Source organism: Labrus bergylta, chromosome 6 (assembly GCF_963930695.1).
Source record: "Labrus bergylta chromosome 6, fLabBer1.1, whole genome shotgun sequence".
Classification (NCBI taxonomy): domain Eukaryota; kingdom Metazoa; phylum Chordata; class Actinopteri; order Labriformes; family Labridae; genus Labrus; species Labrus bergylta.
The window spans coordinates 3,898,223-3,925,964 of NC_089200.1; the positions used below are offsets into that span (position 1 = coordinate 3,898,223).

Consider the following 27,742-nt stretch of genomic DNA (forward strand, 5'->3'; position numbering starts at 1 on the left):
ATGTAATAACACAAAGTTGTGTTGTTTATTTAGAGATGCAGTGCTCTAAAAACTTCACCACATGCTGTTATGAAATGCTTAGGTGGTTTTTTTCTGTCAGCATACGATAAACAAAAATGTTGAATTGGAGCTGCATGTTAAGTGTCCAACTCTGCATTGATTCAATGACATACAAAAGGTCGGGGACATTGCTGACCCTCATTATTCTCCCCGCGTGACATCTTTAACTCTTTTTAACTCTTAAGTGTCACAGAGGCAGAAGTTTGTAATCTCTGCCTGTCTGCTGGCGTCACTTTAGCTCTAATCCCCTTAGCTACCACACACACGCACGCACGCATGCACGCACACACACACACACACACACAGCTGAGCCTCTCCTGAAAGTCAAATGTACCACAAAGAAAGCAGGAAATAAGTCAATGCTTCAAAATATATATTTTTTTTTACAAACATTTTAACTCCTTCACATAAAATATATTTTACTCTGAAAATTATTTACATTTTCACTTTAAATAAAACACATCAACACAAGCAGAAGCTGAAAAGTTTGCTGGTTTTGCAAAGTAGACGATGTAAATGTTGTGACGATTAGCGCTGTAACACGTCTCAGGCTCACCTTTATTTAAAACAAATAAGAGCCAATCAGTTGCAGCTTCAGAGACACATGGACAATCCAGCTTGTTGTTATACTGGCTATGAAGTTAGCTTAGCTTAGCTTAGACTGGAAACTAAAAGTCTTTAAAAAAGTTTTTTTCCCATGTGTCACTACCCTTTAGCAATCTGTAAACACAACATCATCATCACCCTTTGTGGAAAACGGACATTTCAATGCAGCAGGCAAAAAGTAGAATACATCTACAAAGTTATTTTATGATTAAAATTAAATCAATTATTAATTTTTATCCTCAGGCCAGACCATTTTTAAATCAAACATTTACACAGACTGTGATCGTCGGTGCATTTTAATATTCTGTAGAAATCCATCCATGCAAACTCCACACAGAAAGGCCCTGTCCCATGGGGATTAGAACCAGGAACCGGCAGTCACAAACTGGGAAAATGTCGTCACAGTTATATAAAGAATTACTGAGAGGGTGAGTGGGATCATTAAAATACAAATGTATTTATGACACAATAATAAAATCAAAACTTCAAACTTCTATGAAAAATAAAACGTTTATTACCCCTAAGATTTGAATAGTGTAAGCTATAAAACAAAGTCACTGGTTGTCTAACAGCCTCACAGAGACAACAAGATGATCACAGCCAGGAAACAGTCAGCACATATTTATTTACCAAAGCTAGAAAAATATGGCGGCAGTTCATGTCAATAATTGAGCTGCTAGGTGGTCTTCTGTTTCCTTTAAACAGAGTTTAGTGGTTTCAACCTGCCTCCAGTGTTTATGCTTAACTAAACAAGAAAACGAAGCTAACCGTCCCTTAGCTCTAGCTTTATATTTAACAGACTGTCATCAAAGATCATCTATTTCTCAGCAAAAAAACCATCAGTACCAAAATCTGTATTTACCAAAAAGGCCAACCTACTAACTTAAGCCTAAAGGTTTTGCTGAAGTATAAGAACCATCACTTTAAAGAAACAAGTGTTTATTAGTCCGGGTTGAAAAGTAGTGAACACAAAATATAGAAACTCAAATAGTTTAAAAGCTGATTGTCAGAAATCGTTGCCTACTGCACATTCAGGAGACTCACTTTTAGCTCATGTTACAGTTTTACATGAACAAAATGTTTCATGAACAAAATGAACACAATAAATTAAAATACAGCATTATGAACACTTGAAATATAAAAATACTGTTTTATATGTACAGATATGCTTCTAGACTAACTGAACTGAATGACATGAAGCCCTGTGACGTTTCTATTGGAGAACCTGATACAGTTGAATTCTACAGCCAGATACAGAAGATAGCGCTCTAGCTAACAAAAGCATTCAACCCTATAGGAGCGGTTGTATCACCTCGTCGGCAAAAACATTTCTATGGCTGGAAAATGAAAAACAAAATGTTTCAGCACTGGTGAAACAGAATCGTCTGAGGTCCATTGAATTTACAGTTCAAGTTTAGGATATCAGTCTCAGAAGGCACCTGTGTGGTTTTATGTGCAGACTCACTGATTCTGGTCCAATCAGGACCGAGAGGTGAAGGTCCAAACACACTGATCCAGGGCCCCTTTCAGCTCCATTAACAGGTTTCCTCCAGTTCTCAGCTTGTCCCTGAGAAGACATGTGAAGAGGCATGAGATACAGGGACATCAGCTGACTCCCGGATCTCACTGGTTCTAGATGATCTAATAGATCAAATGTAATGTCTGTAAATTGTTCTGTGTCTTTCTTTGTGTCTCTGTCTGTAACTCTTGCTGCTGCCTGTCTTGACCAGGTCTCCCTTGAAAAAGAGGTTTTTAATTCCAATGGGAGCAATCTATGGAAGCCCATTTCCGCCAGTTAAAAAAATAAAAATGAAAACTTGGCTTTGTTGAGATTTGAGATGTTGGAAATAATTAAATAAAAAGTGGAAATAATGACATTCAAGGATGCATCGCAGTCACATTGAAGACTACATTCAACGACTGTACATACAGGCTCCTGGAGCAGAAGTCACAGAATAAACCACTTGAGCATGGGACACGATAAACAGAGAACATTTTGATCTTTATCTCATTATTATGACTTTATTATCTCAGAATTTCAACAACAAAAGAAAATCTCAACGAAGCCAAAATTTAAATTTTTATTTTTTTAACTGGCAGAAATGGGCTTCCATAGAAATCTGGTTAAATAAAGGTTAAATTAAGAAAAAATCTAACTCTTTCCCCCTCAATCATCGTGTTTCTCAGGGTGAATCACTCCTGAATGAACACAACAATTCCTGAAAAAGATTGGATGTTTTTTTTTGGTTATTTCTCATAACAAAGTTTTAGATAGGGGTGTTATTTTTTGGTTGGGGGTGGGGGGTTAAATTGGATGGGGCTCTGGTTGAAAACTGTGATGCTTTGAATCAACAGTCAAACTCTGTGGAGAATAGTGGAACTGCTGATCACTTTCTATGTGCTGACCATGTTCAGCACGGAGTGTCCATGACAGACAAAGAGCCTCTTTGTACGCTGCAGCATCCAGAAGCTCCGGCTCACACTCCCTGTTCTCCAGTTGAATCACATGTTTCTGGTAACGACCACATCACAGAAATGCATGTTTAACACACATCTACGCAGTTACAAGTGCACCAACTTAACACACTTAACAGTCTTTGAGCACAAACACAAATGGGACACTACTGTCTTGGTAACGGCTGCTTAGCAGCAGAGACACTGAGGGAGCTTGTTCCTTGTTTGTTTCCTCCTCTGCTTTGTTTCCATTGGTGCGTTACATAACCTCCAGCAGAAAGACGGAGGAGAGAAAGAGCAGAATGTGCTGGATGTTGAGGCCCTCTTTTTTTTTCCTTTTCACTCTACATCCACTCCAACAGTGCAGCTCCCCACAGCCATCAAACAGCCCAGCTATGTGTTTTCATAGCCCGGGGAAACGGCAGGTCGAGTGTCGTCTGTTCACTCTTCCTGGGTTTATTTTACTCCCAAAAAAGTGCTGCTGGTCTGTCACTCATGACCCACCTCAGATTCCAGCGTGTTCCATGCACAAAGGGACCGTGTGACATGTGTTTGCATTGACAACTATGGAGTCATGAGTGAGACACACAGGTCATGTGGAAGAGCATCAGAACCTCTGAACGCATTCACACAAAGCGAGTGACGCACAGAGCCACTGACCCACATCCACAACGTATACACAAAGAGGCAGCGCTGTGTGTGATATAACAGCCTACATGTGTGTGTCAGGTAATTAATGGATGTCCACAGGAGAGAGACAACGATTTGGACTGAATTGAACAGAGAACCACATGATGCTCTGAGATGACACAACTGATAACTGATGTCCAACAAGCCATTCCTCAATCACATGATCACAATCTACTCTTTAATTTGATTTACTCCTCTATCTCCCCCGTGACGCCGCCATGGACTCGTGGGTCATCTCCACTGCAACTAATCATAGGTGTCTGAATCTACTGTTTGACATCAGAGGAAAAAAGAAATACAGAAGTGGGAGAAATGTGCAGGAAGGTGTTGTTGGCTTTCTTAAAAATATTGGAGTTCAATTCTTGAACATGCTTGGATACATTTTTTAAATATATTTTCACCCATTATGCCACGTCTTCTTTTGTTGAAATCTTCATTCACACTTTGATTCCACAGTTGACATAAAATCACTTGTTTCATTAGATGTGGATTTTAAAGCTGATTAGTGATCTTCAGAGTGTCTCACTGAAAGGATTGTGAAGTAAAGACAGTTAATGAGGCACAGGGTTGGCTTGTAAGATGTTTAATGTAGAAAGACTTTAAAGACTTTATATGCGATTTTTTGATCCAGCAGATGTCGCCCTTGAGCACCAGCATGAAACCAAAACAACTCGCGCTGCATTGTTGTGTTAGCATGCTAATGCTAGCGATCTTTATTATGCTCGTATCTTCACACTGCATGTAAATTTACCTGAAATGAGCGTGATCTAGAAACACAGTTAAGCAGTGAGTACAGTATGTTATTCTTCTTTTCTCTAGTCCCTCAATTAAACAACTTTTATACATGAGGGGAGGAGTCAGCCGGCCGTCCGGGCGATGTAAACAAACTGAGGATAGGACTCTGAAAACTCTGAAAGCATCACAGACAGTGGGACTCGGGTGTTACACCCATTGTAGACAGTCATGACTCACAGAGTTATTTTCAGAGGATAAACTTGATTTCTACATTTAAGTGTGAAAAATCACAGATAAAGACTTTTGGTGCCTAATTAGCGAATGATAAAAAAAAATATTTCAGTATTATAATAGAATAAATGATTGGAGAGGACCTTCTATCTTGGTTTCCATTGAGTTTAAACCCATATCCATTTTCCTTTTAACTGACTTTTGAATATATTTAAAGATAAAATTAAAAGACTGATATGAGAAACAGCAGAGTGTGAAGAATGATCTGTTTCTCATTAATGTGGAACAGAAAAAATGATTTTCAGGCTTTGGGGATTTTGTTATTCAACTAATCTTTCTCCCTAAAGGACGGTGAGTTCCACGAAACAGTGACACAGTGTTTTCTTGGTCCTTCAGTTTGTTACATAAAGATAATGTGCAAACCGTGTGATCATTGCTGACAGGGGCTAAAAATAATCTGGTGTTTAATATTGAAGGCTGCAGGCATTAATTGTGTAAGAAGGAGACACGCAAGCTAAATAATGATGCTAACACCAAGACTTGAATTCACATGATTTCAATAGAAGAGGTTATATGCTTGTTTAACCTGCAGATGAGCCACCATGCATAAACCCTAATCACACATCCACGGGTGAAAAGAACTCAGAAAACCACAGACACTTGTGAAAACAGCACAAGTACGGTAGGTCATAAGAGATGCATGTCTGATTATAATTAAATATTGGACCTGAGTGTTTTCTAGAAGAAGGCCAACGGAGCAGAGAAACAGAAATTGAATCATTTAACATTTTTTCACTTCCTCCCCCTCACCTAAAAAAACAAAAACGTAAAATTGAAATATCATTCAGAAATGAGCTCAATGTAGATGCATGTCGAAAGTTGTGTACTGTAAACAAGGCATTTCTAAGTGTTCATGTACTGAACCCTACCCTGTAAAAACACATTATTGGGTCTCTTCTGTATGCTTGGACCTTTCAGAATTCAGGAGTAAGTAAACGGCTACAAAAAACAAACATTAAAGGCTTTATATGCGATTTTTTTGATCCAGCAGATGTCGCCCTTGAGCACCAGCATGAAACCAAAACAACTCGCGCTGCATTGTTGTGCTAGCATGCTAATGCTAGCGATCTTTATTATGCTGGTATCTTCACACTGCATGTAAATTTACCTGAAATGAGCGTGATCTAGAAACACAGTTAAGCAGTGAGTACAGTATGTTATTCTTCTTTTCTCTAGTCCCTCAATTAAACAACTTTTATACACGAGGGGAGGAGTCAGCCGGCCGTCCTGGCGATGTAAACAAACTGAAGATAGGACTCTGAAAACATCACAGACAGTGGGACTCGGGTGTTACACCCATTGTAGACAGTCATGACTCACAGAGTTATTTTCAGATAGACTTGATCATACACCAACATGTGTCTCTAGTCCGTCTACAAACCCTCCAATGATGAGAAAAGTCTTCGGTCTTAAGCCTGCTCCACTTTTCAGAAAATGTGTGCTCAAACAGGCCGTTTGGTGATTTTCCCTTTGTGACATCACAAAGGGCAGTAAAATATCTTAATACTGACAGTCAATACATTTTTTTTTTTTACTTTAAGCCAACATGTCTGTGTGTTATTAGAAATGTTTAACAAACACAGAATGCTCTTTATTGACATGACATTATTAATTTGATTAATTTCTGTTGAGGCTGCTTCAACCAAACGCTCGCCCATCAGTGAGCGCACTCGCTGCTGAAACCTCCTTAAGGCTTTATATAACTAATGACATCATACCAGGGCACTGAACACAGGAATCAAATATTTAACATGCGGATAATGCTCTCACTAAGTAACGGCCTGCACAGTGAATGTAGCAAATAAAACATTTACAGTCACAACACAGCCAGATGAACGCCATCTCTCAGTGGCGACCTGATGTAACAAAAGCTGGAGTGACGTGCGCTCTGAGTGCCCACAAAGCTCTCCCGCAAAGTGACACAGCAGATGTTGTGTTTAATACTATATAAACCCCTTTGGTTCCATTATTCAACAGGAAGAAAAGAAGAGCAGTACAAATAACTCTGTTTATCTGCTTTCTGATGTTCATACTTGGTCGCTATGACGATGTTTTAATTCAGAGTAATCTTTGCTGAAAGAGATATTAAATTAGATCTAAAAATCATATCGTATTGTATCTTATCAAGAGTTAACAGCTGAATTAGAGGAATTCATGAAAACTGGAAAATAGATTATCTGATTATTTTTTCTCACTGTTGCTTGTTTTCAATGACAGCTGTTTATATTTAGAACCATGTTTATGGACCTCTTGTCGTGGGGTTAGTGATACTGAAACTATTATTTTTAAATAATACATCAACGTTAAAGAAGCTCCAATAGTTCAGAAATATGCATTTCCTAAATTTGATGAAAAATTAAGCCGTCTCAAGAGTAGTACTTCTTGATAAAAAAGTAATGGGAACAAACAATAAAATAAAATGGTGATACTTTATTTTCTGTTAGTCTAACCAATCATATATTTATGGTTTCATCACTTCATCACAAGAGTTTTATGGCATTTCAGTTAAATTGTCTGATATTTTCTTTAACAACACAGGAGTAAAATAACAAACTATGTCAGTTTTATCTTAATTTAAAGTAGTGTGCAGCTTATGTTAAACCGTTTCATTTTCTGAGTGACAAGCATAAGGAGCCAAGAATAAGCCAGATAAATGTGACTGTGCAGCTTGAGCCAAAGAGCCAAAGAGCCAAAGGTCAGAGGTCACACTGAAGTCCTTAAATAAATCCTTCAAGCAACTCGGCCTTTTTTTTTTTTTTCCAAGCTGCAAACAAATCCCAGCACCTCCCAAAAATAATCTGGTTAAAATAAGCTATTTTTACAACGGTTTACAGCGACCATGGCGTCTCAAAATGACACATATTTACTTCCGCTTTGACCCCGGCTAAGCTGGTAAATCAGCACTTTCTTCATACTATGAGAGTTTATGGGAGTCCTTCAATGAGCGGTAAATATACTCTGTTTAACATCGATCGTTTAAATAAAGTCCGCTAGTAACGTAAAAAAAGAAGTTGGTCAAAGTAGAAGTTGACAGTGAGACAGCAGGACACTGTCAGAGTGTGATGTAAAGACGTTATGAAAAAAGCCTGCAGTGAATAAAATACATTAATTTGCCCTTTTTAGGGACATTTTTCTTTCTATTATATCTTTGCTTTAATACAGTGTATAACTTCTGTACAGTTTATTTTAATTCACTTAGCTGTTACTACAACTTATTTATTTGTATTTATTTATTGGTACTGTTCTACTCTTTTTTTCTTGTAATGCTGTTCTATCTTATATATAATCTTAACTTTTTTGTAGAAGCTGACTCAGGGAGAAATGCACAAAAATTCCAATGTACCTGTACTGTCCTGTACCTGTGCACATGGCAATAAACATCTATTCTATTCTAATTTATATTCGTCAGTTAATCAGATTACGTGATGTTTAATTATATGATTGTCTTGTGATATATGAAATATCTCTGATTTACAAGGCCACTTAAAAAAAACAATCTTAAAATAAAACTACAACTGCCATTTAATTGTAGTCCATGTAACACAAGCTACTGAATAAGACAATGTGTGTGATAAGGTTTCAACCCAAACAGCTGATTTGTGATCCAGAAAACTTCATTCAAGCATCATGTGAACAACTTATTATATATCAGTGTGGTTGTCTAGTACAGAAGAATACAGATCTATTAGGCATTCTTTTAAATAAATTCCTGAAATCAGTGCGTGACAACTGTTTGACATGGTTGTCATGGCAACAGTTATTGTGAGAGTACCGCTGGGGACATCTATGAGCAGGGCTAAAACAACACTCACACCTGCCTGGGCATGCTGAGACAAAGAGGACAAGAATTCAAAAGGGCCTTAAAATGTCTGAATGTGAAATGTATCTGGTCAGGAGTCAGGCGAGGGGTCGTTGCTAAGATGCAAACAGGAAACTTTCAGGACACATTGAGGAGGTGCTGGATCTTTTTCTACACCTTGAAAGTGTTTCATCTTCAGCTTTTAGAAATAAATTCTGATTTGTGATTTGATTTAATTTGTATGTGTCTTTGCGTGTGCTTCACCTGTAGTCTTGTTGTGAGAAGCAATCGTGAAGGTGTTGGGCTGTCAAACTGCAGTCCACCTCGACAATCTGAAACAACAATGATCGTGAGGTGAGCTAAAAAGAAATGAACGAGTCGAGGCGAGCGTCACATAACAGAACAAAGGGGGAAAGAAAAGGTCAAATGACTTTAATTAATGTCACCAACCTCAATGGAGTGGATGATGCTGAGCAGAGTGAGGGCTTCCTCTGAGGACAAGATGCTGGGATGAGCAAAGAAACACAGACGTTAAGACACGATGTCTCTTCAGGGTGCAGCTTTAGAAGATGTAGTGTTTTAGTGTTTATGCTCGTACATCATCATCTTTTGTTTCCCTCATGGAAGAATTTAAAAAAAACATCAGTAACAGTCTAAAAAGGGAGAATGGTAAAAAAAAAAAAGTAAAAAGAGTAAAAAATTAGAGATGTAATCTGTAATTTGAGGAGAGGCCTAACATATAAGAGGGAGAGAGAGAGAGAGAGATGAGGGAGGGAGAGAGAGGGAGAGAGAGAGAAAGAGAGAGGAGGGAGGGAGAGAGAGGAGGGAGGGAGAGAGAGACAGAGAGAGAGAGAGAGAGAGAGAGAGTAGGGAGGGAGAGAGAGGAGGGAGGGAGAGAGAGAGAGAGAAGAGGGAGGGAGAGAGAGGGAGAGAGAGGAGGGAGAGAGAGAGAGGAGGGAGAGAGAGAGAGGGAGAGAGAGAGAGAGAGAGAGAAAGAGAGAGGAGGGAGGGAGAGAGAGGAGCGAGGGAGAGGGAGGAGGGAGGGAGAGAGAGAGAGGAGGGAGAGAGAGAGAGAGAAGTGTGTGTGTAGAATGAGTCATAGCTAGGCTCTAACACGTGGAAATGAGACAGGCTGTCTCCTTGGCAACCGCGCTTCAGGAGCCAGACACACACACACACACACACACACACACACACACACACACACACACACACACACACACACACACACACACACACACACACACACACACACACACACACACACACACACACACACACACACACACACACACACACACACACACACACACACACACACACACACACACACACACACACACACACACACACACACACACACACACACACACACACACACACACTAAGATTCCTGCAGTCAGAGATAAATATAGCCTAAAACACCGAGGTATGGAAGAGTATCCGGCACAACTGGCATGTTGTCTTTGGTGCAGATGCTGAAAGCTTTGTGTTTAAATTAAAAAAATGTTTAACTATTATTTATGCCTTGAGGTGTTAAACATGTTTTCATTTCATCTGCATGCAGCTCAACATTTTTTATGTCTGGCTCGAGGCAATTTCAATTTTCCAAGCAGATGTTTGTACACAATTTAGCTCAATTAGCTTCACACCAAAACAGATGTGTATTCCTATGCACATGTACGACTTTCAGATACTTAAAAAAAAAAAGAAAAGAAAAGAACAACAGACCAAAAGATTCAAGCAAAATCACTGCGACAAACTTAGAGGAAATGCAAATCTAACAAAATCTGGTTTAAAAAGACGATGCAGTTTTGTCAAATGCCTGCGTTTAGGATTTCCGTAATAACAAAAAAATCTGCACAATTAAAGCTCCAAATGAACAAAAAAAAATAGTATCACCATTAAACCTAATGTTTTGAGGACAGTGCTCCTCTTTAGACTGATTAACGTCACACAAGAATTTACAAAAGCAGCTCCATCTGTACCATCAGTAACGATCTATTAGACACACACAGGAAGCACACAACTTCAAATCAGCACTCAAACCTTCCAGATATGACAACAGGAAGTCAAACTACTGAAGTCATATACGATGTGGTAACACAATAAACGAGGGAGCCGTAAAGGCGCAGAGTATTGAAGTGGTCATAAAAGCACCTCAGACACAGTAAAGAGTTTAGAGCGCTACAATCACTGTTTGTCTGTTTTAAGGCCTCTGAGGTGAGAAAGTGATGCACGATAGAAGATCGTCTTTGTCTCACATTATTATAGAGATAAGTAAGTAAAGGCAACATGATCTTGTGGTTAAAACATTATTGTTCTCCTGAGGCGCTGGTGGAGCAGTGGTTAGTGCACACGCCCCATGTGTGGAGGCTGCGGTTTGAATCCGGCCTGTGGCTCCTTTCCTGCATGTCATCCCACACTCTCTCTGCTGTCCTATCTCTCCATTAAAGGCACAAAAACCCATAACATGAAGAGATGGTAAGATAAAAAGAATCACCAATAAAAGTGCAGATTGTTCAGGGTGTAGTGGAAAAATACTATCTGTCTGTCGTCTTCGTTTGAACTTAAAAGATTAGGATGATCTTGCGTCATTTAGCAATTAGAAACTGTTTCTCTGTGTGGCCTTGGTCTGTATCTCCAACAGGTACGCTCCTCAGTATCTGGGTACAGCATGATCCTAAATCAGTGTGCCCTCCTGACAAAGGAGTTTCTGTTGATGTTAGATAAATCACCAGGCAAACTAGCAGAAGGCGTAGTCACTAGGGCAAGCTGAAACCAATGACGATGTATCACTCCTGTATATGTAATATACCTACAGCCTGTGAAAGTATAAATATGCTCTGCAACCGGGACTGCCCCGGGAATCTTTGATGCACTTGTGACTGATGTTACTTTTGCATCTGATTACCCCTTTTGCAAAAGAACTCTTTACTATATGCAATAAAATACACAAAGACAAAAGACTTTGACTTGAGATCTTTCATTACCAACAGAAAAATCCAGAACAAGGGAAAAACGGCAGAAATGAGTGACATGCTGACATCTCAGATCTTATTTAATAAAACAAACAAACTGACTGATTGATTTTTTTTTAACTCAACTATGCACAACCCAAAGGTTATTTACCGGAGCGTGTCAGAGTCAGCTAAAAAAGTCCTCTGTACTAGTTTTTGCACACGGTGAGAAAATGAGTTCAGAGCGACTCCCTGATAAAACCTTGCCCTTTAGATGTCGGTTTATTGTTTCCTGCCGTCAAAGGGACACAAATGTCACCGAGAATCCAATCCTGGAAATCAATAATGGACTGACTCTGACGCGACTTTAAGTTTGTGTGATGTCTGGATGGAATAGTATGTGTGTGTGTATGTGCGAGTAAAGGAGAGAAAAATATGAAATAAGACAAAAATAGTGTAAAACAAAATAAATAAAGTCTAGCTTACAGGATTTGCAGTATATTGAATGTAATATGTGGAGTTCTCAGAAGATTGTTGATGACACAGGTGACCTTTAAGTACAGTCAGCATCCTGTTGCTGTTCTTTGTTAGCTTTACACCTTTCATTTTGCAAGCATTATTACAGTTAGCCAGTTAGCTGTCATTTAGCTTAGCTTCTACATCAGCTTTAGAGAGCCAGAGCTAAAGGCAAGCAAACGACTTTATGAGCCAAATCTTCACTAAAAGTTAGGATACATTTACTGACCTTGTCAACTAAATACGACGGACGATTAGGGCCATGTTAAAAAAATATATATTTTTAAAATTTTGAGATTAAACTCGTAAATTTACAAGAATAAAGTTGTACATTTACGAGATTAAACTGTAAATTTATGAGAATAAAGTCGTAAATTTACGTTCAACTTACAAAGTCTTACAAGTTGAAGTGAAAACTTCTCTTGAACTGTTTTTACCGACTACACAAGGAAGTATCCTATTTCCTTATTAGTGAAACCTTTAGGACAAGATGCTCCATGTTTGTCATTTGAGAACAGGATGCTGCTGCTCTTCTGATATAGACTAAAATAATAACTTTATTCTTTTATTCTTTAAAGACTTTAAGAGTTCAACTTTCATCATTTTCGTGCAGGCTGGTCTCAAATTTTTTATTTTTTTTTAAATTTTGAGATTAAACTCGTAAATTTCCGAGAATAAAGTCATAAATTTACGAGATTAAATTTGTAAATTGACGAGAATAAAGTTGTAAATTTATGAAAATTAAATTGTAAATTTACGAGATTAAATTCGTAAATTTACGAGTTTAATCTCGAAATTAAAAAAAAAAAAAAAAATTAACATGGCCCTAATCCTCAGTCGTAACTACCTGCTACATTATCTAATGTATCAGTATAGGACACCAAGTTACAGATAGCTACAAAGACCAAATGAAAGGCCCCTTATAATCACATCAGTGCAGATGATGAACCTCGTTTTCCCTCGTGTTCAGTCACATTGGCTACACAAGCTTTACTCGATAAAACGCTCTGTATTTTGTGAGTAGCCCTTCATTGTTGAGGTTTTCTAGTGTTGCACACTGAATGTACTGGAAAGGATGGAGCATGCTTCTATATTCCCAATCTTTTGACTTCATTTTTATAGAAATGAGTCTCACACAATCAGTTCACACGTTATTAACTCAAAAGCATTCAAAACAGTTCCACATTGTATCTTTCTGTGAGCTGGGATGTCATCTCGCTCCTGATAGGACAGCAACAAGAATCATCAACAACATAACTTCATCGTGAGAACCAAGGTGTGTTTTCATTAAAGCCCACAGAGGAAGAGCACAAAGCCCCCATAGACTCCACCAATACATTGTCTTTTACATAAAGAGAGTCTTAATAATGGATGTTTCAGAATGTGAGAAAATGCCATTCATGTATTACTTGAAAAGATAATTGAATACATCTTTTGGTTTTTACTTTACATGAGAGGTGTTTGTTTAACCTGGGGAAGTTTTGGGGATTTATTCAGGGAGTTATTATGAACATAAAACTGAATTTGCATTTAAAAAAATGGCAAAAAATATTTTCTTTAAAGAAAGAAAATCAGACTGGCAATAATCTGAATCAGCCGAATAAACTACAATTAGTGCATCTCAAGCATTGCTCTCCTCGACGACACATTGAGAAACCAAATGCTGCTACCGTGTGGAGCTGTCTGTTGCGTCATGGGAAAGGTGATAAGGCAAAAGCTACAAGGTCGAGCAGATTACAGCCTGGCCAATACTGCATGCCAAGTAGGTCCTGAGAGCCATAAGAGCACACACACACTCACAGATCCAGAAAAAAGAGGGAGAAGGAAAAAGCAGCAAAGAACTCTCAAAATGTCATCACTTTTCTCGAGAGCAATTAACAGATTATTTTTTCCTTGTTTTTCTTTTATAAACAAACAAAAATAACTGAAACAAAAATTCATTGTGCATGATGTTTGCTTTCTTCGTTTTAAGGATGTAATACTTAACAGGAAGTAGGCTGGTCATGAAAAAAAAGGACAGCTTAAGAAGGGTCATGTGTCCTGCAACCTCAAGACAAATAAAATGTTTTGGGTCATCACCAGTTGCTCCGGGGAAATCTGGTTCTTTATCTGTGATTGTTAACTTTTCCAGGAATTAGGGTGCAGTGAGTTTTTTTTTGTTTTTTTTGAGAGCTAGGACAGTGGATAGAGTCAGAGATGGGGGAGAGAGAGAGATAGTGGGAAGACATGTTTGAAAGGAGCCACAGGTCGGATTTAAACCCGGGGCCGCCTGCCCAGAGCAGTTTAACTAACTTTCTCAAATAATGAAGTCAACAATGAGAACAACAAGTAATCATACTAATCCTTATACATCCTATATATATTTATATATATATATCCTTATAGCTGCCCCCTCCCTCTGGAACTCACTCCCTACACACATTCAAACTCAGACCCTCCTACTTTCAAATCACAGATCAAAACTCACCTCTTTAAACAAGCTTTTGATTTGTGTGTAATGCTGCAATGTGTGTTAGTCTCTCCTCACTGTGCTGTTCTTTCTGTTTTTTAACTATTGTACAGTGTCTGTGAGTTTTTGAAAAGGGCTTGTACATAAAAAGATGTATTATACAGAGGGGAAATAAATGAAAAGGTAGAGAGGCAGGATGTCTGGTGGGATGTTTAGACTGACAGGCTGTGATGTGAGTGGGCTGGGATACCTGCTGAAGCCTTGGAGCAGCTGCGAGACCACAGAGGACAGTTTGTGTAAACAGACCAGTGCGTCCTGTGGCGGTGGAGGACCTCCCGCTTGCTGAGCTCGCTGCATAGTTTGAGGGTCAAAGCCCAGAGCTTTGAACACTTCCAAGCTGAAACATGACAGAAAATAACGACCTCAGGGGTCAGCATAATGGAGAAAAAAACAACAACATAGTTACTACAATAAACAGCATCTGAAGTGTTGTTTTTGTTTCCACAAATTCTAACCCTAATGTCCTCCCCTCTGTCTATAAGAATAAGGCGTCTTAACCCTCATGCATCACTATGGACATTTCTGTCCATTTGGTCAATTGTTTCCTCTTCATCTGGTCATCATTTTGTCTGTTAGTGCATGTGGCACCATTTTTTATAAGAAAGACACATTTTGGAATGCAAATTGTATTTTTTTTAACAGATCAATAGAACACTGGGAAACATGTTTACTACCCTCGTAAGTCACTAAGGACTAAAATATCCACTTCCAAAAAACTGCTATAAAAATAGAACAGATTGATGTTTATTTCTACTTTTTGCATATATCTCTTAAATAACTCCAAAATATTTGAGCGTATATAAAACGATATATTTAAACGTTTTGAGCAGGGCTGGAGTTGTTTAAGAGATGTATGCAGAAGAAAGTAGAAAAAAATATGAATCTGCAGTTTTTGTAAATTAGACATTTTCACCCTCCAATGTCCAAACAGGGAACTACATTTTAAATCTGATGCTACACAAAAACTAACAATGCATCAAAGTCAATATTTTGGATAATCTTTGACATATCCAAGACTGATTTAAAAAAAGTCCCCCAGCCACCAAATATTTGTTTAATGGAAAATAACTCATTTTTGTGTTTTTTTCTTAAATAACAACAGTGACATCAAGTAATCAAACTGGCATTTAAAGGGTTACATTCCTAAAAATGATTGAATGTTTGGTAGTTTTGAGCAGGGCTGAAGTTGTTTAAGAGATTTATGCAGAAAAAAGTAGAAAAAATCTGTTCTATTTTATAGTAGTTTTTTGGAAGTGGACATTTTTGTCCTTAGTGACCTAAGAGGTTAGTAAATTAAACTGATGCCTGAGGGTAGAAAAGTCCTTGCAACAGGATTCCTTATTCACTGAACAGGATGTTTCATTGTGGTTAGAAGTCAACCACAATTGTTGACTGTAATGACAAAGTCCAGAAGGGTTTTACTTCGAGGCATATTTAGGAAAAAACTGGCCTTTTTACATGTTTGCTAATTTAAGTAAAAAAGGTCAATGTGTGATCAAACTGTTGAAATGTTTTCTTCTAGCTACTGAGATGTCTCCTGTTGACATTTATACACGTTAGATATAAAGTGCGTTGCTGTTATTTGGTCAGTTGTGCCTCACAAACCTCGACAAGTAAGACTTTAATTAGGTTGATTAAACAGTAAGCGCTCTGCAGTAACATGGGCTCTCCCAAGTTAGAATACAGCATTCAAACATTTTCTGATATCATCGAAGCTAGTGTTTAGAAACTTTCAATCACCCCGTGTCTAGAGGTTTAAATCCTTATTTATTAATAGATATAAATGAACAAACGTAGGCTTATGTAATACAGATCAAAAGGTTAACTTATAAGATGACTGAGTATAAAAAAAAAACATTCCAGGATGAGTCTGTCTGAAGTTATATTGGGGAGGGGTCCACCACTCTGTAAGACTGTGCTGGAAAATAGTGCAACACTCTGAGAATAATGTTTTTAACAATAAATTGCAAAATTTCTAGGTAGAGAATTTGAAGAAAAAAGAAGTTTCAAGATTTTTTTTTTTTTTACGAAAATGGAAATATACTGGGAGCTGTGTTGCTCGATATACATAGTATTTTACTAGACTTGTTTTTTCCTTCTCTTCCTCCTTCTCTGTACAATAACTAGATAGAATACAGGAGAACAAAAAAAAAACTAGTTTGGGTTCTTGTGAAGTCTTTTGTTGTATTTATAAAACTGAGGTAACAATTACCTCAGTTTTAACATTTGATATGTTGTCTGTGTGACATTTTCAATTAAATATGCAGATTCAGTGTTTTTGCAAATCCTCACAACCTGTTTAATTTACATTTTACAAAGCCTCTCTTTGTAGTTTCATGTTGCTGATCGACTCTTCTAGACCACTTCTGGACTCTTTATATGTGCACAATGATAGCTTAGCATTGCCTGGCTCTAGAGCTAATGTGGATTAGACTCGGATGAATTGTGTCAGTGGAACAGCTTAAATCTCAACGAAAGAACCCCACAGTCGAAAAATGTTAAAAACACATCATCGCTAACTGTTCTCTGCAGCATGATGATCACCGCAGCACTGCATTTAACCGAATCCCTTTACACCCACCTTGTTTGAAACACTTTGTCCCAGATGCTCTCAAACAGGGCCCACACTTCCTGGTGAGAGACCTGAGCAGGCGTGGGTTGTTTTTCTTCATCGTCGTCATTCATGACAACATCTTCAGCAGGAGATTCCCCCTACACATTCATGCACACACACACACACACACACACACACACACACACACACACACACACACACACACACACACATATTTAGCCATCATACAATTCAGAAAATGTATATTCTTAGTTGTTTTGAGCCCTGGATATGGTTTTAACATAGCAGTTAAACTTACACTATAAATCTGCTTCTCGCTGATCTGTGGTTGCAGCTTATTGAAAAGGTTGTCGAGTTCAGAGATAGCACCGGGAACACGGTTGGAACTTTTCCCAAAGGCTTTCACGAGCTCCTTAGCTTCTTGAAGCGCTGCCTTTGTAGCAGTGCAGTTGACTGTTATACCTAGAAGTCAAAGCACGAGGGATACAAAACCAAAAATGACAAAACAACACATACCGTACGTTAGTCTTCGTTTGGTACACCTTTGCATGAATGGATAAGGTGCTACATTTTCCTGAGAGAATGTTTTGTGAGTAACCTCTGAGGAGGACTGTTATGAACACAGAGATGGAAAACAACACAGCCAGGTAAAGAGAAACTGTGGCAGCTCAGACTGAGCTTGTGTTCAGTCTACCTCTATTTTGAGACTTGAAAAAAACCTTTACAAAAACAACCATGTTTTCAAAAAAACTTGAATTCAAGTGCTTAGACCTTCTACTGTATGCATAATTCATAAAGCTATTCTGAACTCTTGAAAATGAAATTGCATTAATCCTGTTTTTGTCACTGTTGTAGCAGGCTGCTAAGAGTTGTGTCCTCACAAGTATAGCATGGTTCCCCACGCCCACGTCCTGCCTAAAGTGAGAGCTGGAAATCACTTGCAGTACTTTTCCACTCCTAGATTTGTTTTTGTTTTTATCCCTCCTTCCTTTCCTCTTCCTCCTCCTCCTCCTCCTCCTCCTCCCCCGACTCACACAGGTTTGGCACACAGCCAGGCTGCGTGGTACCAATAAATTCAGAATCCTATGAGGTGTCCTAAGGATACACACAGAGCAACGGCAAAACATGTGGTTGTTAAAACTATTAACATTCTTGGGGGGGGATTTCTAAAAGTATTGCGACACTGTTGTATCACTCACACACACACACACACACAGGTGTACACTCACACACACACTCAGCATTGTAAGCATAGTGGAATTAGATCCAGAGGAAGAAGAGCTGCAGCAGGTGACTCAGCATCTTTCTGACACACATTTGAAAAATCCTCTTTCAGCAGTTGACCTGGTTCTGAATCTGGTTCTGTGGGGTTCTAGCACAGTGCAAAGACATACTCTAGAGCAGGGGTTCACAAACTTTTCAGGTCGTGGAACATAAAACACAAAATAATACAACTGTCTGAAAACATTAAGAAATGTACACATTAATTTCACTTAATGTCTTATATGACATTGGACTACTTTTTGTATATTTACAAAAATGGGTAAAAATATATACTCTCTCTCTCTCTCCCTCTTTCTCTCCCTCTCTCTGAATATGGTCTTTTTACCTGCTTTTTGTATTTGTATTTTCACGATAACGGGTAAAATATGCCATTTAAAATCATTTGAAATTTTGGTTTATGTTTTTAGAAGGTCCATATGCAAGGCCCTGGTGGGGGTCCCTACCCCCCACTTTTGGGTACCGCTGCTCTAGAGGAGGAAGACTTTCATCTGAGGGATGACTCAGTACCTCAACAGCACAGAAGAGGAAGAGGAGAAGCACAGCGTACAGTCTCAAATCTGTTTCAGTGTAACACAGAATATCTCTGCATATATAAAGCTCCACAAAACAGAAAAGTTATGACCGTTTATCTCATATCATATATCAGGTTTGTTTGTTTGTTTGTTTGGTAAATGTGTTGTTCACTTTTAAAAGGAGATTAAAATCAGTTCCCAAGAAAGTGGCATCAAATCTCATACGTTATCATGTCTTCAGCAGAATCACAGCCACAGGAAAATGATAAATAAACAATTTCAGAGGAGTACACATTGAGAACTTGGAGTTGATGTTCTGCACACACTGTATGCAGTAATGTGACTCACGCCTTTTTTAGGGTAGTTTACACTTTGTTTTGTCTACTTTTCTCATCCAGTGATTAGACAGCTCACAAGTGCCAAGACAGACAGACTTGTTTACAGCACCCTCCATTTAAAACATCCCCCTGTTATGATTTTATTTCTGTTATTAAACATTTAGACATGAGTCGTTTGTATAGTTATGTGCTCGGGTAACCTCGAGGATTACAGGAGCCATAGTTGATCCCAAGATTTCTCACCAGTCCCCCAAACTTGTACAAGAAATGATGAATGAGGTAAAAATATTATTAAACACTATATATTCTAATTTGTTGAGAAAACGAACATCAAATATGTTTGCTGATAAGAAGACGTTTTTAAAACTAGTTACATTCCTAGTTACCTGATTTGAAGAAGTTGATGAGATTTTGAACAGTTTGCAGCAACCTCCTCGAGACTATTTGTCCAAAGACGGCGATCCAGTGCTTCTTCAAGCACAGCAGGACATCTTGAAGAGTCCACGGTGGTTTCACATAAACTATCTGTTAACAGACAAAACTCTAAATTACTCTCAGAAATGACTTTTTTTTAATGTATGACAATCTCTCCAAACTCATTTGGAACATGCAAACAGACTCATCTAAGATTATAAACAAGATACCCTAAGACCAGGGGCGTATCCAGACTTTGTAGACTGGGGTGGCTCTGACTTGTGCAGGGGTGGCCTGAAGTTTGTGTGCACACACGTGAATGAAGAGCAATTATTGACCCCTTCTGTCTGCACTAATCAAATCGACTTTTAAGTAACACAGGATAATGGCAACATGAACATCTTCTTTGCTTAATTCTCATGGACTCAAAACAATATGCGCGTCTAAAGTCACAATTTAAAGTATTTAAAAAAACTGCAAACACACATCTGCACACTGAAAACTATGAGCTGCCTGTTGCAACACAGCCTGAATAGTTGATTTCAACAAGATACCCTGGCAAGGCAAATAGCCAATAACAGTTAAGGATTTTGGGGTGGCCTATAAGATTTCAAGGGGGGAGCCCACGCCACCCCTGGCAACCCCTCTGGACACGCATCTGCTTATGAACTCATGAAAAAGTTAAAAACCAAATACCCCGTCTCCAATCATTTCATATATACAGTGCATCTGTTTGATATTTTTTTAATGCATTTTAAACCCTAATCAAAATAAATTCTGAGTGATTAAGTGAATTTCAAATACCACAGTTATTTAATTGTGGGGTTTTCCTTGATTCTTTTTTAAATTAAATTTAATATGTGTGTGTATATATATATATATATATATATTTTTTTTTTAAATGTTTAATTTCATTTAATTTCAGTTTTTGGTTATTTGTTAAAAAATGTAAATCTGTAAAATACAAAACCGGTTACCAACATTCTGTGTCGTGTGTTTTAATTAATTCTCCACCAGCTCCAAGAGTCTAAACTTGCATTAGCCCTGTACACATTAATTTGTTACATCGTGATAATTTATTATTTCTAAATACATATTTTATTCAAACTAAATTTTGTATCCTGAGTGTTACATTTACCTCTAGCCAGATGTCATCGAAAGCAGCCTTCATCTCCACCTCTAAGACTTCAGACAGCACTGCACGCAGGCAGTCCTCCAATGCGGACACACATGTCGGGCCCCATTCTGCCCGCTCTTTATCCTGCTCTTCTTTGTAATCTGTGACCAGGTACAGACATTAAATGTTGTGAAATTATTACCAAAATTACACATTCTGTTCTTCCCACAAGATGTTTGTGCCTCGTGTGTTGAAACTTTGAACGCCACACATTGGACTTAAAGTAGAGGAAAGAAAAACAGGAAAATTGGAAGGGGTGGGCAGTGTGCATGGACAGTATGTGCTGTTAATTATTAGACTATCGCGGAATATGCCAAGTAATTTCCTGTTGTTCAAGCAGAACACAAGTATCCTCGGCTCACCTTTTTCTACGAGCTCTACAGAAAGCTCTGCTCTCTCTCGCCCGGGAGGCTGGACTGTAAAGCTCCTGTTCAGAATCGTTGATGAGACCTGAGGGCTGATCCGAGGCAACGAGGAGGTCTTAATGTTTTGCAGAGGATTAAAGCCATGTCTGGTTCTTACAACCTCTTGCTCCAAATCAGTCTTGCTGAGGGCCTTAACCCCACTCAGGATGGCTTTACTGCACAGGTTCTTATCATTACTGGAGAAGACACAAGATATAACAAAACAATTAAAACACATGGAGGTTATCTGAATCCAGAATTACCTTACCATGTCCCTAAACAACACTAATGCATTGTCTAATTAAGTGATTTGTCCTTTTACTTAATGATAAAAAACATCTGGGCTAAAACAAATAGGTCAAAGGAAAAAAAATAATGTGAAACAATAAAATGCACAATGTAAGCCAAGTTAACTAAAAAAATTCCCGACTCAGCATTTCTATTCTTGTACAGTTTCTCTGTCTGGCCCTCTCTTTCTCTCATCCCCACTGGAACTATCTGGCTGGACCCACTCCCAGTCACATGCATGTGCATTTTAGAGGACACAACACTCTGCAGCAGCAGCAGCAGCAGCTGAATAGAGTGAGTGGGACATGGAGGAGGGGGGGTAGGAGGACTCACGTGCATAAGATGAGAGCACACTCTGGGTACAGAGTCTGGTATTGCAGGCAGCACTGCAGCACTCTGTCGTCATTATTCTCGGCATTCAGATCATCTGGGGACAAGTAGGTGCAAAGAGGAAGAGAAACATGAGAGTCCACATAGGGACAAAAAATTGACATGTTTCATTCTTGACACCAAGAGCTCTAAGTAAGAAACTTCACATGCTGGACTATCTGTCTTTTGTTTTAAACACAGAAGGAAAAAAGTTATATGAAAACAAAAAACAAGATGCTGAAAGATAGAAGGTCTCTTTCAAAAAATGTTAAACTAAAGTATGCTCATGAATTGTTAATAATGAAAACAAACTTCTCTGTTAATCTCCTTTATCGCCCATCTCTTTTAAGTAAAAACACCAGAAGGGAAAACAGAATGTGTGATCAATATTATACACCACTTAGAAGTGTGTAACCTTATGCTGCCCTTGAAGTGCAAACACATCAAGCTACGATGATGAAATGTTGAGGTCCGACTTTGTGTCAGTGCCACCTAGTGTTTATGTCCTCGTTTGTCACTGCGAACACATGTGAGTGTCCTTGGGAAACCTGTGAACCGGTGCCACGCTCTTATCAGCATTAGTGTTTGAATTCATCTGGGAAAAAAAAGACTTTTATTTACTTGAAGGACATTTTATGTAATGATTAGACAAATTCAAATATGAATGTAAGAGATAATTACCAAAAAATACATAATTTTTAATTTCTACAATTTCTAATAATAATAAATATCTAATAAAATGTTAGAAATTAATTTTCTTTCTTTTTTTCTTTCTTATTCTACTGATAAAATGCAGAAAGCTTTTTTTAAGTGTTTTTTTGTGATGTGAATGCTGCTCTTTTGTAACCAAAGAGACTGAGAACAACAGTCACCTTTTCAAATCTGATCAGGCCTCATGAAAATGTTATAGAGAAATCAAACACCCCAAACCCCTAAGAGTACCTTTAGGTTTAGTTCATTCATTCAATGCAAAAACAACAAAACATCACATGTTTTTCTGAATCAGCACTCACTGCTGCTCGCAGCGGCCTGCTGCATAGACTGTCCCCAGAGTCCGGGTTCACGGCTCTTCAAAGAGTTGCAAATGTACGAGATGGCAGGGGTGGCCCGATGAGCCACAGAACCTGACAGACCGTTCCCCCTTTTTAGGGAATCCAGCTCCTGAAGCACCACCCAGGGGATCAGGACTACAGGAAAGCCGAGGGCTTAGAGAACAGAAGGGAGGAATGTGTGTTTCATAACAGACGTTCATTTTATGATGGAGAAAAATGCACTAAATGTGGAAACTTGCTTCAGAAATATTTTTCAAATAAAATTCCCTGATTATGATGTCATTTACAACTCGTTTTATTTAAAATAAAATGATGTCTTTAAGCGCATATGCATGTTTACATTGTCTTTTTTCTGCCTTTTTATTAACTTGATAAAACCCTGCTCATCAAGTGTGTTAAGGACTCAAAGCATTCTTTATAGCAAAGGATTAGAGTTCTTCCTGTTCTCAACAAAGCTCTTGAATATTTCTAATAAAATGTTAGGGCAAGGCTTGAGAGCAAAAATGACACAAAGAAAATGAGTTCCAACAAACTCAGAACCTCCTATGAAGACAAAAGTCTTCATCAAGTTACACGTGCAACAGCCAGAAGTCACCCTAAAAGGAACATCAATAATTTAAATCATTAAACATACCTTCAAGGCCGTGAGATCTGATCTTTTTCACATAGTCCAAGTGACTGATGAGAATGTTGGTGTCCAAAACAAGGAACAGGTCCTGCTGCAGGGGTTGTTTACCTGGAAAAAGGAAAGTTCATAAATTATGAGTAATGCCTGAATATAATTAATTAAACTGTGCACGGCTTTAATTCATTTTATCAAACTGATTTAGGTGATGACGTTGTTAAGTGATTAAAAGTTTGTTTTAATGTCTCTATAATCCTCTGTGGGGGGATTGCTCTTTAACTTTAACATGATCACACTTTCTAGAATAGGGCAAAATCCTGATCTATATTAGATTACCTGATCTCAGAAAAACAGGGAGAAATGTTTAAGTTGAGCATTTCAGTCGTAGTCATTATATGAGAGCTGAGAATATTGAGATTTTTAAAGGCAGTCTTAAAACTCATTTATTCAGTCTGCCTTTTATATAGTGCTTAATATAAATTCAAATCTTAACATTATTGTATTGTCTTTTTTATCCTACGACAATTTTAAATATTCTTCTCCTATGTATTAATTTTAATATCTTATTGCTTTTATGTTTCGTATTTTATTTTCATTTTTATATATGTATTTTTTTTTTAATTCTTATTGGTGTGCATTAGTCTCTCAATGATTTTATAAACTGCACTCTTGTAAAGCACTTTGAACTGCAATTTAATTTGTCTGAAAGGTGCTATATAAATAAAGTTTGATTGATTGATATGGGGAAAATATTTATTAGACTCTCAGAACAAAAATGTATCCAAGGAGTGAAATAATTTAGTAGCTGTACCAAGAAGACGATAAAGCAAACAACTGCAATAATCTACTTTCATGTGAGATACAGATACTATATAAAAACCAAACGTTTACTGAATCAAGGAGAAGCCTGTGGAACATTATGATTAATGTGCAGGTATTGCCTTTTTTTAATGTATTATGTATATGAAGAGTTTGTTTGTTTCAGTTGTTTTGTTTTGAAATAAATTATTGGCACAAATTTTGTTCTGATATGTTTTGATTTTTGGAACCAAACTAGTAGTGTCTTAAATGATTAAATAATAAGATTTGTAACAAGGGTAGGTGTAATAAGCTAAAGCTTCAGCCTAAACCTTTTCGGCCGAAATGTTTTTGTTTTTTCTTGCGACCGAAATAAATGATTACTACTTACTACTAAGAGTCTACAGAATTTGAAAACTTACAGTGAGATTCTGCAACTTCTTCTGGAGGGTCTATTTCCATACAGGTGAGCTCCCCATAGCTCTGCATCACATTCACCTCCAATCTCTTCTCAGAGCGAGCAAGGTGAAGCTCCTCAGCCACCTGCTCCAACATGGAAAACCAACACATTTTTAAACATCTGCATCAACACATGACTGCTGTTTATGTCATCATTTAGCCAACGGAAATTTCTGCATGAGAAAACTGGGGAAAATAACAAATACACAGACTTGTTTGTGAGGACGATTTTGATCACCTGATTACACCACGGCTCAGTGACGGTATCAAACGTAGCCGGAGGTTGGCCTGACGATGAAGGCCTCTTATCTTGTCCTTCAGATGAGACACTCGGTGTAACGGTCACACGGCTGGGAGCTGTTTCTCGCACAGTAGTTTCCTGCTCTGGTTTGCTCACAGAGGCCTCAGAGTTCAGAGGCTCAGACACATTTTTGATATTTTTGTCGGTAGGAGAAGTTACATTATTATCAACAGTGCTGTGTGCTGGCCTTGGTTGAACCTTTTTTGGAATCTTAAACTTGAGTAGTGCAAGAGTGGATTTTTGTTGCTGAATAGATGATGGCTCAACTTTCTGAAAAGACACTGTTGTAAAAGTCCCTTTGATTGACGCGGCATTTCCCCCCACTTTGGAGCTACTAACTGAGGTAGTGTGATCGGCTGAGGTGGACGATGGCTCTTTGGTAGAAGCAGAGGAAGGTTTAGCTGCTGCACACAGGCTTGTTTTGGCCTTTAACTTCTTCTCACTATGCCTCTGACACATCTCCTCAAACAGCTCCATTTTCTTCTGATTTTCACAACCACTGGACGTGTGGGAGGACTTGTTCGGTTCCCCCTCTTTGATACTGTTTCCGTCATCCGCCGTCCTCGGTGGTGGTTCTTCAGCTGTGTGCTTCCTCTTCAGAGCATATTTGACATGTTTTTTGTGCTCATCAGACACCGAACTGGGACTCGTTAGCTCCTTTTTTAATTTGTCTTTGCTCCTCTGGGAAGACGTTTCATCTGGGCTGCCTTCAGATGTCTTCTCTGCTCTCTGAGGAGCAGCGTCTGCCTTGTTGGTGTTCAAGGGTTTTGCGGTTCCCCTATCCACAGTCTTACTCCCACTGGCGGTCTTAACTTTCCCTGAAGTCTCATGTTTTGCTTTACTAGAGCGATGTTCCCTATGGGGAGACACAGTGACACGTTTAGTTTTTCTGTGCTCCTCTTCCTTATTAGCAGGTTTCTTGTCAGTTGCATGAGTTTCTCTCAGCCTGAAGACAGGCTTTTTAATCAGACGAGTGCTTTGGGAGACATCTTTAACGGCAGCAGAGGCACTTCTTTCCCTTTTTTCTGCACTGCTACATGTTGAAGTACAGACATAAAATAACAGTTAGAAATTATTTAAAAAAAAATTAAACCAAATGATGATAAAATCAACTATATATACAGTATATGTAATTAAAAAAAACATCAGACTGTATCTAACCTTTCCTGAGTCTTCACACGGTGCTTCTTCTCGGCCCTTGAGTAATCTCTGGTAGCATCTCGTTTTTTGGATTTCTAGAAGAAAATGGGAAAAATGAATCTCTTTGTTGAACATCTTGTAGTATGTGGATGATAAAACCATTAATTACAGAGTAACGTATGGATGGTAACGGTTGCCTTTTACACTTATAAGTAGTTTTGATTTATTTGTTTTGGTAAATATTGCAGAATATGTTTTGCAAAGTTGCCTGAAAAAAAAAGAAGCCATCTGAAAATGTCACTTTAGGCTTTGGGAAATTGTTAGAGCCATATTTAACATTTTCTGAGATTTTACTAAGAAAATGGTTGTGGGTTGATTCAAAAAATAATCCTTGGGTTATTCTATTTTATTTTTAAATCTATCTATTTTTTTGTACATTCTTAATTTTATTTTAATTTAAACTGTACTGTGTCACTTTCTGTTTGCAATCTTTGCTGCTGTAACAATGTAAATTTCCCCGTTGTGGGATAAATAAAGGATTATCTTATCTTATCTTATTTTATTTTATTTTATTCATAGTTAGTTGGAAGTCTGAGATTATGTAAATGTGTGTGCAGGCAGTTTGCTTTACTATTTACTGTTATAGCAATCACCTTTATAATCCTGGTCAGAGATTAGTGTATTAAACACTCCAAATAAAAACATTTATAAGACAATACTGACATTTTTCCTGTGAATTAAATGCAGCACTTTGATTAGTCTCTACATTAAAAAGAGGATTAATAAACATGTATCCAAACACACTCACCTTCTCGTCTTCTTCACTTGAAGATGAAGACAACCTTTTGCACTTTCTCTTCTTAGACTTCTTTGACATCTTCAGTATGTTGTTCAGTGAAGATACAGAATCCCTTACAGAACAAACAAAAACATTTTTTATTAAAATATTTCCTGCTAAAATCCCTCCATCACACATCTCATGAAATTGTTGACATATAAAGAAAATCTTTTCCCTCTAACTAACAGGGAATGTTTGTTTTCTAAATGAAGGCCCCGGATGTAAGACGCGATAGTGTAGCGTTAATTACTGTGTCACTAATTAGTTTGTACCCCCAACACGTAAAAACACAGTTTTCACGGTGTAATTACACAAATATGTGAAATATTCTAGAAACATCCACTAATCTCATTTTCAAGGTGAAACGACAACAAAACATGGTACAAAACTTAAGCTAAAGTTACTTCAAAACGTTACTTTACCTCAATGTTTTAGGGACTAATTTCCAACGTTGTAGCTCATTTTGATGCCGACTGCTTCAAAAACAAAACATCCGCCTGACTTCCGGGTTTTCTTCTTCCACTGCGACTATTAACGCGCTATTTGCT

General features: G+C 38.0%; 1 protein-coding gene across 3 annotated transcripts; it reads right to left on the reverse strand.

The window, feature by feature from the left end:
- Positions 1 to 416: 416 nt before the first annotated feature.
- Positions 417 to 27,742, reverse strand: swt1 (SWT1 RNA endoribonuclease homolog). Of its 3 annotated transcripts, none has more exons than XM_020656097.3 (17): positions 27,617 to 27,742; positions 27,165 to 27,267; positions 26,378 to 26,451; positions 25,154 to 26,072; positions 24,879 to 24,999; positions 23,668 to 23,769; positions 22,995 to 23,186; positions 21,946 to 22,039; positions 21,283 to 21,521; positions 20,882 to 21,021; positions 19,716 to 19,854; positions 17,494 to 17,657; positions 17,202 to 17,332; positions 14,811 to 14,957; positions 9,086 to 9,140; positions 8,900 to 8,967; positions 417 to 2,233 (listed from the first exon to the last, which is right to left on the reverse strand). In XM_020656097.3, the coding sequence occupies exons 2-17, from the start codon at positions 27,231 to 27,233 to the stop codon at positions 2,146 to 2,148; spliced, it is 2,742 nt and encodes a 913-aa protein (XP_020511753.2). In that variant the 5' UTR covers positions 27,234 to 27,267; positions 27,617 to 27,742; the 3' UTR covers positions 417 to 2,145. The 3 variants fall into 3 exon arrangements, with proteins under 3 accessions (XP_020511753.2, XP_065811647.1, XP_020511751.2); XM_065955575.1 differs by having other exon boundaries at positions 25,154 to 26,249; positions 27,165 to 27,265; positions 27,616 to 27,702; XM_020656095.3 differs by lacking the exon at positions 417 to 2,233 and having other exon boundaries at positions 8,896 to 8,967; positions 25,154 to 26,249.